This window comes from Scyliorhinus canicula, chromosome 1, assembly GCF_902713615.1.
Source record: "Scyliorhinus canicula chromosome 1, sScyCan1.1, whole genome shotgun sequence".
NCBI classification, from domain to species: Eukaryota; Metazoa; Chordata; class Chondrichthyes; order Carcharhiniformes; family Scyliorhinidae; genus Scyliorhinus; species Scyliorhinus canicula.
Window position 1 is genome coordinate 206,823,554 of NC_052146.1, and position 12,316 is coordinate 206,835,869.

The following is a 12,316-nucleotide window of genomic DNA, read 5'->3' on the forward strand; positions in this document are numbered from 1 at the left end:
CGCCGACGAGGAGAAGGGGAATGGAGGACTTCCTAAACAAATTGAGGTTCCCAAGGGTCCAGGAGGGGCTGGTAGAAGGGCTGGGGGCGCCAATAGGGCTAGAGGAGCTAGTCAAGGGAATAGGTCAGATGCAGGCGGGGAAGGCGCCGGGGCCAGATGGGTTCCCGGTGGAATTCTATAAGAAAAATGTGGACTTGGTGGGACCGGTACTGGTACGAGCCTTTAATGAGGCGCGAGAGGGGGGGGTTCTGCCCCCGACAATGTCGCAGGCTCTGATCTCCCTGATATTGAAGCGGGATAAAGACCCCGTGCAGTGCGGGTCCTACAGGCCTATCTCGCTTCTGAACGTGGATGCCAAGTTGCTGGCAAAGATCCTGGCAGCTAGAATAGAGGATTGTGTGCCAGGGGTAATCCATGAGGACCAGACGGGGTTTGTGAAGGGGCGGCAGCTCAACACGAACGTGCGGAGATTGCTGAATGTAATTATGATGCCGGCAGTGGAGGGGGAGGCTGAGATAGTGGTAGCGCTGGACGCGGAGAAGGCATTCGATAGGGTGGAGTGGGAGTACCTGTGGGAGACGTTGGAACGGTTTGGGTTTGGGGAAGGCTTTATTAAGTGGGTGAAGCTGCTCTACTCGGCCCCGACGGCGAGTGTAGTGACAAACGGGAGGAGGTCGGAGTATTTCGGGCTCCACCGAGGGACCAGGCAGGGATGTCCCCTATCCCCCCTACTTTTCGCACTGGCGATTGAACCGTTGGCGATGGCACTGAGGGGTTCAGGGGGGTGGAGAGGACTGACTAGGGGAGGGGAGGAACATCGAGTATCGCTGTATGCGGATGATCTACTGCTGTACGTGGCAGACCCAGAAGGGGGAATGCCGGAGATAATGGAACTATTAGCAGAGTTTGGGGACTTTTCGGGGTACAAACTAAATTTGGGCAAAAGCGAGGTTTTTGTGATACACCCGGGGGACCAGGGAGAGGGTATTGGGAGACTCCCCTTCAAGCGAGCAGGAAAGAGCTTTAGGTACTTAGGGGTGCAGGTGGCAAGGAACTGGGGGACCCTCCACAAGTTGAACTTTTCCAGGCTGGTGGAACAGATGGAGGAGGAATTTAAGAGGTGGGACATGGTACCGTTGTCGCTGGCGGGGAGGGTGCAGTCAATCAAAATGACGGTCCTCCCAAGGTTCTTGTTTTTATTTCAGTGCTTGCCCATCTTCCTCCCTAGGGCCTTCTTCAAAAAGGTGACGAGTAGCATCATGAGCTACGTGTGGGCGCATGGCACCCCAAGGGTGAGGAGGGTCTTTTTGGAGCGGAGTAGGGACAGTGGAGGGCTGGCACTACCCAATCTTTCGGGGTACTACTGGGCGGCAAATGTGTCAATGGTGCGCAAGTGGATGATGGAAGGGGAGGGGGCAGCTTGGAAACGAATGGAGAGGGCGTCCTGTGGCAACACAAGCCTGGGGGCCCTAGTAACGGCACCATGGCCGCTCCCCCCCACGAGGTACACCACGAGCCCGGTGGTGGCGGCCACCCTCAAGATATGGGGGCAGTGGAGGCGACATAGGGGGGAAATGGGAGGTCTGTTGGCGGCGCCAATAAGAGGGAACCATAGATTCATCCCGGGGAACATCGACGGGGGATTTCAGAGCTGGTACAGGGTGGGCATACGGCAGCTGAAGGACCTGTTTATAGAGGGGAGGTTTGCGAGCCTGGGAGGGCTGGAGGAGAAGTTTGAGCTCCCCCCGGGAAACATGTTCAGATATTTACAAGTGAAGGCATTTGCTAGACGGCAGGTGGAGGGGTTCCCCCTGCTCCCCAGTAAGGGGGCGAGTGATAGGGTGCTCTCGGGGGTCTGGGTCGGAGGGGGGAAGATATCAGACATCTACAAGATAATGCAGGAGGCGGAAGAAGCATCAGGGGAGGAGCTGAAAGCCAAGTGGGAAGGGGAGCTGGGAGAGCAGATAGAAGACGGGACGTGGGCGGATGCACTGGAGAAGGTCAATTCTTCCTCCTCGTGTGCGAGGCTGAGCCTCATTCAATTTAAGGTGCTGCATAGAGCTCACATGACGGGGACAAGGATGAGCCGGTTCTTTGGGGGTGAGGACAGGTGTGTCAGATGTCTGGGAAGCCCAGCGAACCATGTGCATATGTTCTGGGCATGTCCGGTGCTGGAAGGGTTCTGGAAGGGGGTGGCAAGGACGGTGTCGAAGGTGGTGGGGTCCAGGGTCAAACCAGGATGGGGGCTTGCGATCTTTGGGGTCGGGGTAGAACCGGGGGTACAGGAGGCTAGGGAGGCCGGAATACTGGCCTTTGCATCCCTAGTGGCTCGACGAAGGATATTAATTCAATGGAAGGACGCGAGGCCTCCAAGCGTTGAAACTTGGATTAACGATATGGCTAGCTATATTCAGCTAGAAAGGATCAAATTTGCCCTGAGAGGGTCGGTACAGGGATTCTCCAGGCGGTGGCAACCTTTCCTTGACTTTTTAGATCAGAGATAGACGTTCGGGGTCGTGGCAGCAGCAACCCGGGGGGGGGGGGGGGAGGGGGGGAGGGAGGGGGGGGGGGGGAGGGAGGGGGGGGGGGGAGGGGGGGAGGGAGGGAGGGAGGGGAGGGGGGGGAGGGGGGGGAGGGGGGGGAGGGAGGGAGGGAGGGAGGGGGGGGAGGGGGGAGGGAGGGAGGGAGGGAGGGAGGGGGGGGGAGGGAGGGAGGGGGGGAGGGAGGGAGGGGGGGAGGGGGGGGGGGCAGCAAGGGTCGTGGGGGGACATGCACGACTGTAACGCGGGCAAGTCTGCTCGCTGCTCATGTCTGAAACTGTAGGCTGCCTTGTTTGTTAAGGTTGCCTGGGGGGGGGGGGGTGGAGGGGAGGACTGGTGCGCGCGAGAGGGCGGGCGAGGGAGGGACATTTGCCTAGAGGGATTGTGTTGTAAATAATTTAAAAATTAGTAGGGGTAAATGTTTGTATGGAAAAACTCTTTCAATAAAAATTATTTAAAAAAAAAAAAAAAAAAAAAAAAAATGCCCAGCATATTTAGATTCTGAATCAAAGCACATAGCGAGGTTTAAAAAAAAATAGTACTGAGGCTACTGATTGTTTACTATTTCTTCTCAAATATTCATCATCCTCAAATGTTGGACCTACACATTTAGGAATAATGCAGTATTCTGAGGCACATGCTGCAGTAAATTTTACTACCACTCACTGTCGGCTTGTGCAAGTACTTACAAACACAATGTTAACAAATCCTAATGGGATTCTTATGGCAGGATTAGAGCGCTATTTAAAAATTGCCTTTGAAACACTAATCTTAATAGTACCTACAAGCATTACCTGTTTAAAAATTGATTGAACTATTTCGGTCAGTCTTTTTATAGAATTTGGCTGTCCAACAAAATAAATTATTAACTCTCCAATACTCATTACTCACCTGGGAAATGATGCATACTCTTCCCTTACAGTAAAAGCCGTACACTGTTTGAACTGTGTAAAAGTTCTGGTTGAATAACGCTTATCCTGAAAAGCCAGTTTTACATCATTGTAGTTATTCTGCAACATAGGACAGTGCAGGACTTAAGAGAATTTACATAACTGCTGAACTATAAAAATGTCTTCATTTAGGCACAGCATGCATGTTTTTACACAATCTGATAACTTCAAAATTGACAAGCGTCCAAAACTGCAGACATTAGCAACTGACTGACAAAACAAACTACATCCTCCTGCGTTTCCATCTGACTGCAAATCACTCGGGATAGACAACAGGATACAGATTCCAATCAGCCAGGCATTTTGGTCAGAGTGTTTCTGTCAGCATTTGGTCTTTACAGCTGTTTCTAAGAGTTACTTATGCATAAATGCAAATATCTTAGAATTAAACAGCAGTAAACATTTCCAAGCCAATAAAGAAGATAATAAATCATTATCAACTGTCAAAGTCTTTAAGGTAACAGAATGGAAGATAGTACATTCTGGATTCAAGTGGTCTAAGGCCTCTTAGCATACAGAACGAAAGCACTGTGACTGACAGAACAACAGTCTGGTTTCCTCTCGAGACACAATATCATTTTATCACTAATTCTAGATGCTTGGCATTGCACCTGCTACAGTCAGTAACTGAGCACTAGCTATATTGTGCTCAGATTTCACTGTGCTATGGTTAGTGCTGATGTAATGTTATTTATTAAAGTCTTTGGGATTATTTTGCACAATGAGCTCTTTTGTTAGGTCTGCCAGTCTATCTAAATGCCTTACGTTATCGATGAATGAATATAGTATATGAGCAGTGGACCAAAAAAAATGTAACCACCAGCTGTTTACTACAAATGGATCAAAATGGTATGTGCATGTTAGAAGCCTGTGGGACTTAACTCAGGAATTCTTCAGATAGCCACTTCAACGAGCACTTATCCAAGCTTCTCAAGATAGTAAGAATAGTGTATTTCTTCGTCACTAATATTTAACAGTTATGGGGAAATTAACCCTTTCAGCACTAGTGCAGAAATCCATGATTTAGTCAAAATTTAAATTTCAACACAAAATCTTGCCTTAGAACCTTACTGTGCTGACTTGTCAGTAACATTGATGATTACGTCGTATTTGAATTTCAAGCTCTAAAAGCTACACAAAGGCCGAGTGATAGTGTGGCACCCCATAGACAGTTAACTCTGCCTCAATATTCTTTAAAAGTCAAAATTTACTTACAATAAAAAGAGATTTGCATTTCTCAGCACTTTTCACAACCTCAAGGCATCCCACAGTATTTTACAGTCAATGAAGTATTTCTCAAGTGTTTTTTTCTATTCTTTCATGGGATGTGAGCGTCAGTGACATGCCTTGCTATCTTGATAAATGCAGATCCATACAATGCACTACCTCAGTTTCTCTGGCATTCATGTTTTTTCCATCTCTACACTGAAGTATTTCAGTATTCTCTCAATCAGAATAAATTTCTCCAACTTCAATAAACTTCAACACATCCAAACTTCTGATGCCCATATACTATCCAGCAGCCTCAAGTCCCCACGCAATCTTGCCTACAATGACTTTCAGTTCCCCAGCACCTCAACTTTATAATCCTCATTTTAGTGGTTAAGTTCCTCATGACCCAAATCTCCTGATCTCTCGAATCTCCTTCAGCCCTGCAACAATCCCTGAAGCTCTCTGTGGTGCCTTGAGGCAATACCAGGTAGACGGTAGTAACGAAGAACAAAGTGTTTATTGGTAACTAACAACGGTAACTCATATACATGCACAGAGTGTCTGTACAGGTATTAACACTCAGGCTCCCGTGTTCACTCTGACCAGAACCCCACTCCTCGTGCTTTTCCTATGGCTCCTTTTCCCTCATGGGCCGGGGTCTGCATGCTCCAGCATAATAGGACCCGAGCCAATCACATGGACCACGAGAGCACACCCCTTACAGGGGTCACGCTACCACACTCTCCATTGCTACTCCAAGCTCCTGCACATTGACTCATGAACAAGGACACCCAGGTCCCTTTGGACATCAATACTTCTCAATCCCTAACCATTTAAGAAATATATTCCCTCTTCCATTTGTCTCACCATAGCCTACCAGCTCATCAGTCACAAAGGACTCACACTCTGTAATTCCCTTCCTATATAATGTTACCCTTCAGCTTTAAGAGCTTCCTTAAAATCCATCTCTGGTCACCCGCTCATAGTATCTCCTTGTTTAGCTCAGCATCCTTGGCCCACTATGTGCACCTGGAGACAGTTTTTCCTTATATTTCTTAAATGGTTAGGGATTGAGAAGTATTGATGTCCAAAGGGACCCGGGTGTCCTTGTTCATGAGTCAATGTGCAGTAAGTAATTAGGAAGGCAAATGATATGTTGGCCTTTATTGCAAGATGATTTTAGTACAGGGGTAAAGGTGTCTTGCCACAATAGTATAGTGCCTTGGTGAAAGCACAATTGCATATAGTTTTGGTCTCCTTACCCAAGGAAGGATATACTTGGAAGGATGGTGGGATTATTTTATGAGGACAGATTGAGGAGACTGGGCCTGTATTAGAAGAATGAGAGGTGATCTCATTGAAACATACAAAATTCTCTCAGGGCTTGACAGGGAAGATACAGGAAAGATGTTTTCCCTAGCTGGGTGACCTAGAGCCAGGGGACACAGTCTCAGATTAAGGGGATGGTTCACGTAGGACTATGATGAGGAGGAATTTCTTCACTTGGGAGGGTGATGACTCTTTAGAATTCTCTACCCTAGAGGACTGTTGAAGCTCAGGTCGGAATGGCCAGTCGCTGGTGGCAGGATGCTCTGGTCCTGCTGGCATTCTACCATGGCGTAGGGCAGCTTCAATGGGAAGTCCCATTGACAGAGGCAGAAGAGAAACTCCCACTTCTACAAATGGCACGCTATCTCCCATCACCGAGGAACACGTTGCTGGGGGACTGGAGAATCCAACCCCCAGTGTACAAATGTGAACTGTAGTTGTTGTAAAAAAGGTGAAAACCTTCCAATCCATCAATTATTCATTTCACATGGAGACTCACTGAACTGCTTACCCAGCCTTAGACATGCATAACTCAATTTACAAAAGTGTGGGCAGCACGGTGGCCTAGTGGTTAGCACAACCGCCTCACGGCGCTGAGGTCCCAGGTTCGATCCCGGCTCTGGGTCACTGCCCGTGTGGAGTTTGCACATTCTCCCCGTGTCTGCGTGGGTTTCGCCCCCACAACCCAAAAATGCGCAGAGTAGGTGGATTGGCCACGCTAAATTGCCCTTTAATTGGAAAAAATAATTGGGTAATCTAAATTTTAAAAAAAAACTTACAAAAGTGGACTACAAATTATAAATAGCAAAACACTTTTCAGACTGCCAAAATACAGGCAAGGAATTTTAAGATATTTGCCCATTGCACCAGACACTTTAATCCACTGGATTTCAAATTCCAAGGATTGTACTTTGTTATCTTGATAAATGCAGATCCATACAATGCGCCACTCCACACACAGCATTTTAACTATCAGTACTTGATTTTCCTCTTCATGCACAGCAACAGTGAATGTGCTAGTATCACAGAAAGCTTTCACACAGTTCCTGAGGTTTGTCTAATACCTTGTTATGCCAGAGAAGTGCAATAAATCAGTCAATGATCAGTTCTTAAGATTTGTTTCAAATAGCAGGCTTGCACCTTAATCAGTTACTGGCTCACTGACATCCTTAAAATGGAATCCAACAGCTACAGGTCAACAAACAGATCTTGTTTTCGAGGACTGATGTCAGCTGACAACATACGCATGACAGAGTACGCAGTTAGATATGGAACCTGTGGTTCAACAAATCACACGGATAAATCTCCAAATTTAGCAAAATAAATTGGGACAAGATGGAAATGTGTTTAAGTACAATTGAGAGGATATTCCGATGCTGTGTGAGAGGGGTAACAGTGTAGTGGACAAATCTTCATTTTACAACACTGCTGTTTGGTTCATTAAGTCAGCACCTTTGCACTGAATTCACAGCAATTCCCTCAGCCTGCTGAGTCCTGGGTCACCAAAGTATTTGCTAATTCACTAAGAAGCCAAATGACATGGAATGCAGCAAAGTAACAGTAACATATATATGGAAAAGAACCAGCTGGATGATCGACATAAATAATTATATTCCCTTTCCACTTTGGACTTCTCTGAGCTAACATAATGGATAGTTTCTCATCATGTCTAATTAGAATCTTGAATAAAGAAATGTTGCATATCTCAAAATAGAAACAATGTGGTCAGAAGACATCCAAGACACAAGAGGCTGTGCTTCAAATGCCATACACAAGACCGGTGACTACCTCCCAGGGTTCATAATGACCTTATCACCAGTAAAGTTTAGTCTGAGTTGAGGTCTAGCCTGACCATCAAGATTCCAACTTTCATATCTCACAGAGCTGTTAACTCAGAAAAACAGAGCAGCCACTACCGCCCAGGATCGTCTTCGTCAATCACCAGGACAAACACCCTTCTAAGCAGCATGATGGAATACAAAAACAACTGCATAACGTTCAAAGTTGCACTCAACAGTAATTCATGACATCGCAGACACGTATGGCAAAATGATAACCTATTTGCGAAATCTATGATAAATAAATGAAATGAAATGAAAATCGCATATTTGAAGCCTCCAAGTAGGCTTCAAATTAAGTTACTGTGAAAAGCCCCTAGTCGCCACATTCCGGCGCCTGTTTGGGGAGGCTGGTACGGGAATTGAACCCACGCTGCTGGCCTGCCGAGGTCTGCTTTCAAAGCCAGCAATTTAGCCCTGAGCTAAACCAGCCCCTATCCAGCCCCTAGAATCCTATGAAAGCATAGTATTCTACAGTTCTATGAGTTTCTCAAAGGGGTCGCCATTTAACTTGTTACTTACAATGAAAAACACTCCCTTGCATATAAATACTGTATTCCATCAAACTGTATTACATTATTTGGAATTCAACAAAAACGTAAAGACATTTCCTTTGACTTTGCTTGTGGTTGTGATCATGAAGCCAGAAAGCAATAGCATTATTTTACTAGAGGTAAACAATTCTAAAATTCAAGTTTTTACTTGCATACAGTCGTGAATATTTTGACAAAACCTTAATTACACACAAAAGGTCTGTATTAGTAATCAATTTCAGGAATAGAATAGAATAGAACAGTACAGCACAGAACAGGCCCTTCGGCCCTCGATGTTGTGCCGAGCAATGATCACCCCACTTAAACCCACGTAACCCGTATACCCGTAACCCAACAATCCCCCCATTAACCTTACACTACGGGCAATTTAGCATGGCCAATCCACCTAACCCGCACATCTTTGGACTGTGGGAGGAAACCGGAGCACCCGGAGGAAACCCACGCACACACGGGGAGGATGTGCAGACTCCACACAGACAGTGACCCAGCCGGGAATCGAACCTGGGACCCTGGAGCTGTGAAGCATTGATGCTAACCACCATGATACCGTGAGGCCTCAATAAAAGAGCTACAAATTAACATCAGGGTATCGTACCTCCAACCGTATGTCAATATGAATTTCAATTTGTTACCAGGATACTAAGGGATGACAGAAATTTCAATACCTCGCTATCTTTGGATCATTATGAATATGTATTCAGGAGCTTCCGGTGGCGGCGATGAGCAGTTAAGCCGCACATTCGGCGGCTCCCGCGGAGAATTCACTTTGGGGCTCTTTTCAGGGCCCCCAACGGAGCTGTAGCAGCAAACCCCAACGGGGGAAGAGGGCAGTAGTCGACCCCAACGGTCCCATGGTCCGGACCAGGAGTGGGGCAGAGAAAAAGCCGAAGAAAGCACCTCTGGAAAAACGGGGGCAGGAAGATAAAATGGCGGCCGGCGGAGACCTCGAGGAGCTGAGGAATTGGGTCCAGGAGCAGCAGGCAACTCTGCTGCGCTGCTTCTAGGCGCTGAAGTTGGAGCTGCTGGAGTCCCTGAAGGTAACTAACAGGGAACTGATGGAGACCCAGACAGCCCAGGGGGCTGCGATCCGGGAGCTGCAGCAGCAGGCCTCTGAAAGGGAGGACGAGGTCATGGCCGAGGCGGGGAAGGTGGAGATGCACGAGGCGCTCCATAAAAGATGGCAGGAGCGGTTCGAGGAGCTGGACAACCGGTCCGAGGAGGAAGAATTTGCGGATCCTGGGCCTCACGGAGGGGCTGGAGGGGTCGGACCTAGCGGCCTATGTGGTGATTATGTTAAACTCGCTGATGGGGGCTGGGTCCTTCCAGGGGTCCCTGGAGTTGGAGGGGGCCCACAGAATTCTGGCTAGGAGGCCCAAGCCGAACGAGCCGCCGCGGGCGGTGTTGGTGAGGTTTCATCGGTTCGTGGATCGTGAGTGTGTGCTCCGGTGGGCCAAGAGGGAGCGGAGCAGCAAGTGGGAGAACACGGAGGTGCGGATCTTCCAGGACTGGAGTGCGGAGGTGGCGAGGCGGAGGGCCGGGTTTAACCGGACGAAGGCGGTGCTCCACAGGCGGAGTGTGAAGTTCGGCATGTTGCAGCCGGCACGTCTGTGGGGCACCATTATTTTGAGTCCCCGGAGGAGGCGTGGGCCTTTGTGCAAGCCGAGAAATTGGACTCAAACTGAGGGTCCAGGATGGGGGATGTTGTATAATACTGTATTTGCATTTGCTTGGTTTAGTGTAAGAAGTGGGTTGGCCTTAGGGTGGGTGGGGTGATGTCGTACTGTTTTTTCTATATGGGTTTTTAAGCAGGGATCGGGTGGACGGGTTCGGGCAGAGGGGTAAACGGGGAGTTCGGGGAGCTGGTGGGGGGGACTGACAATGGAAGTGGCCCTGGAGGAGGCGGGGCCCGGCAGGGCGAAAGCGCAGGCTTTCTGCGGGTTTCCCGCGCTGGGAGATGGTGGGGGCGGGGCCGGGACTGAGAAGTGTGGGTCATTGCTGGCTGTTTTCTTTTCCCGCGCAAGAGCGGGGGGAGGGGGGACCCGTTGACGGGCACAATGGAGGAGGGGCAGTCCCACGTGGGGAGGAGCTGAAGGTAGGGCAGGAGTCGCCGGGGTCAGCAGAAGTTAGCTGGCTCACGGGAGTGCTGTGGAGGGAGGGGCGCGGCTAGGAGGGGCCCTAGCCTGGGCCGGGGGGTACCAGGTTGCTGCTGAAACGGTCAGGTAGGAGCTGGAGGACGCAGGGGGTGCTGGAGGGGGGGGGGGGGGTTTGCCGCCGTGGGAAACTGGCAAAGCGGGGGACGCTGGCCGGGGGTGGGCATGGGATGGGGTATGGCTAATCGGCAGGGGAGGGGGGCAGGGAGCCCTTGAATCCGGCTGATAACCTGGAATGTGAGGGGGCTGAATGGGCCGGTCAAAAGGGCCCGGGTATTTGCGCACCTGAAGGGACTGAAGGCGGATATGGCCATGCTTATGGGGACACACCTGAGAGTGGCGGACCAGGTTCGGCTGAGAAAGGGATGGGTGGGCCAAGTATTTCACTCAGGGCTGGATGAGAAGAGTAGAAGGGTGGCGATCCTGGTGGGGAAGAAGGTATCGTTTGAGGCGTTAAATGTGTTGGCTGACAGTGGCGGGAGATACGTGATGGTGAGTGGGAAGCTGCAGGGGGAGCGGGTGGTGTTGGTGAATGTTTACGCCCCAAACTGGGAAGATGCGGGTTTATGCGGCGTATGTTGGGCCGCATTCCGGACCTGGAGGTGGGGGGCCTGATCATGGGGGGGACTTCAACACAGTACTGGATCCCCCATTGGATCGATCCAAGTCTCGGACGGGTAGGAGGCTGGCGGCGGCTAAGGTGCTGAGGGGCTTCATGGACCAGATGGGGGGGGGGTGGACCCCTGGAGGTTTGTGAGGCCAAGGGCCAGGGAATACTCGTTTTTCTCCCACGTACATAAGGCTTACTCGAGGATTGATTTTTTTTGTCCTGAGCAGGGGGTTGGTGTCGAGGGTGGAGGATGTGGAATACTCCGCCATTGCCATTTCAGATCATGCCCCGCACTGGATGGACCTCGGGCTGGGGGAAGAGAGGGACCAACGTCCGCTCTGGCGCATGGAGGTGGGGCTGCTGGCAGATGAGGAGGTGGCCGAGTGGGTTCGGGGGTGTATCGAGAGGTACCTTGAGGCCAATGATAACGGGGAGGTTCGAGTGCGGACGGTCTGGGAGGCATTGAAGGCGGTGATGAGGGGGGAATTGATCTCCATCCGAACCCATAGGGATAGGGGGGAGCAGAGGGAGAGGGAGAGACTGATAGGGGAGATGGTGCAGGTGGATAGGAGATATGCGGAGGCCCCAGAGGAGGGATTGCTGGGGGTGAGGCGTAGCCTTCAGGCCAGGTTTGACCTATTGACCACCAGAAAGGCGGAAGCTCAGTGGAGGAAAGCACAGGGGGCGGTGTATGAATACGGGGAGAAGGCGAGCAGGATGCTGGCACACCAGCTCCGAAAGCGGGACGCGGCCAGAGAGATTGGGGGAGTGACGGATAAGGCTGGGAAGGTGGTGCGGAGGGGAGTAGATGTTAACGGGGTCTTCAGAGACTTCTATGGGGAACTGTACCGGTCGGAGCCCCCGGTGGAGGGGGGTGGAATGGGGCGCTTCTTGGACAAGCTGCGATTCCCGAGGGTAGAGGAGGAGCAGGTGGAGGGACTAGGGGCGCCAATCGAGCTGGAGGAGGTGGTCAAAGGGATAGGGAGCATGCAGTCGGGGAAGGCGCCGGGGCCGGACGGGTTTCCGGCGGAATTTTATAAAAGGTATTTGGACCTGTTGGGCCCCCTGTTGGTCCGGACCTTTAACGAGGCAAGGGAGGGGGGGGGCTTTGCCCCCAACTATGTCACGGGCGC

General features: G+C 50.4%; 1 protein-coding gene across 14 annotated transcripts in view; it reads right to left on the reverse strand.

The window, feature by feature from the left end:
- The window catches only part of pak5 (p21 protein (Cdc42/Rac)-activated kinase 5), a 368,873-nt gene that overhangs the window by 258,163 nt on the left and 98,394 nt on the right, over positions 1 to 12,316 (reverse strand). For 3 of the 14 annotated variants that reach the window (XM_038806485.1, XM_038806546.1, XM_038806493.1), the window contains exon 1: positions 3,432 to 3,828. The exons of the other annotated variants lie outside the window; for them this stretch is intronic. In XM_038806485.1, coding sequence (XP_038662413.1) covers positions 3,432 to 3,447 — 16 coding nt within the window. In that variant the 5' untranslated portion in view covers positions 3,448 to 3,828. Of the gene's footprint in view, positions 1 to 3,431; positions 3,829 to 12,316 lie in introns of those variants that run through there. 14 annotated transcript variants of the gene reach the window in all.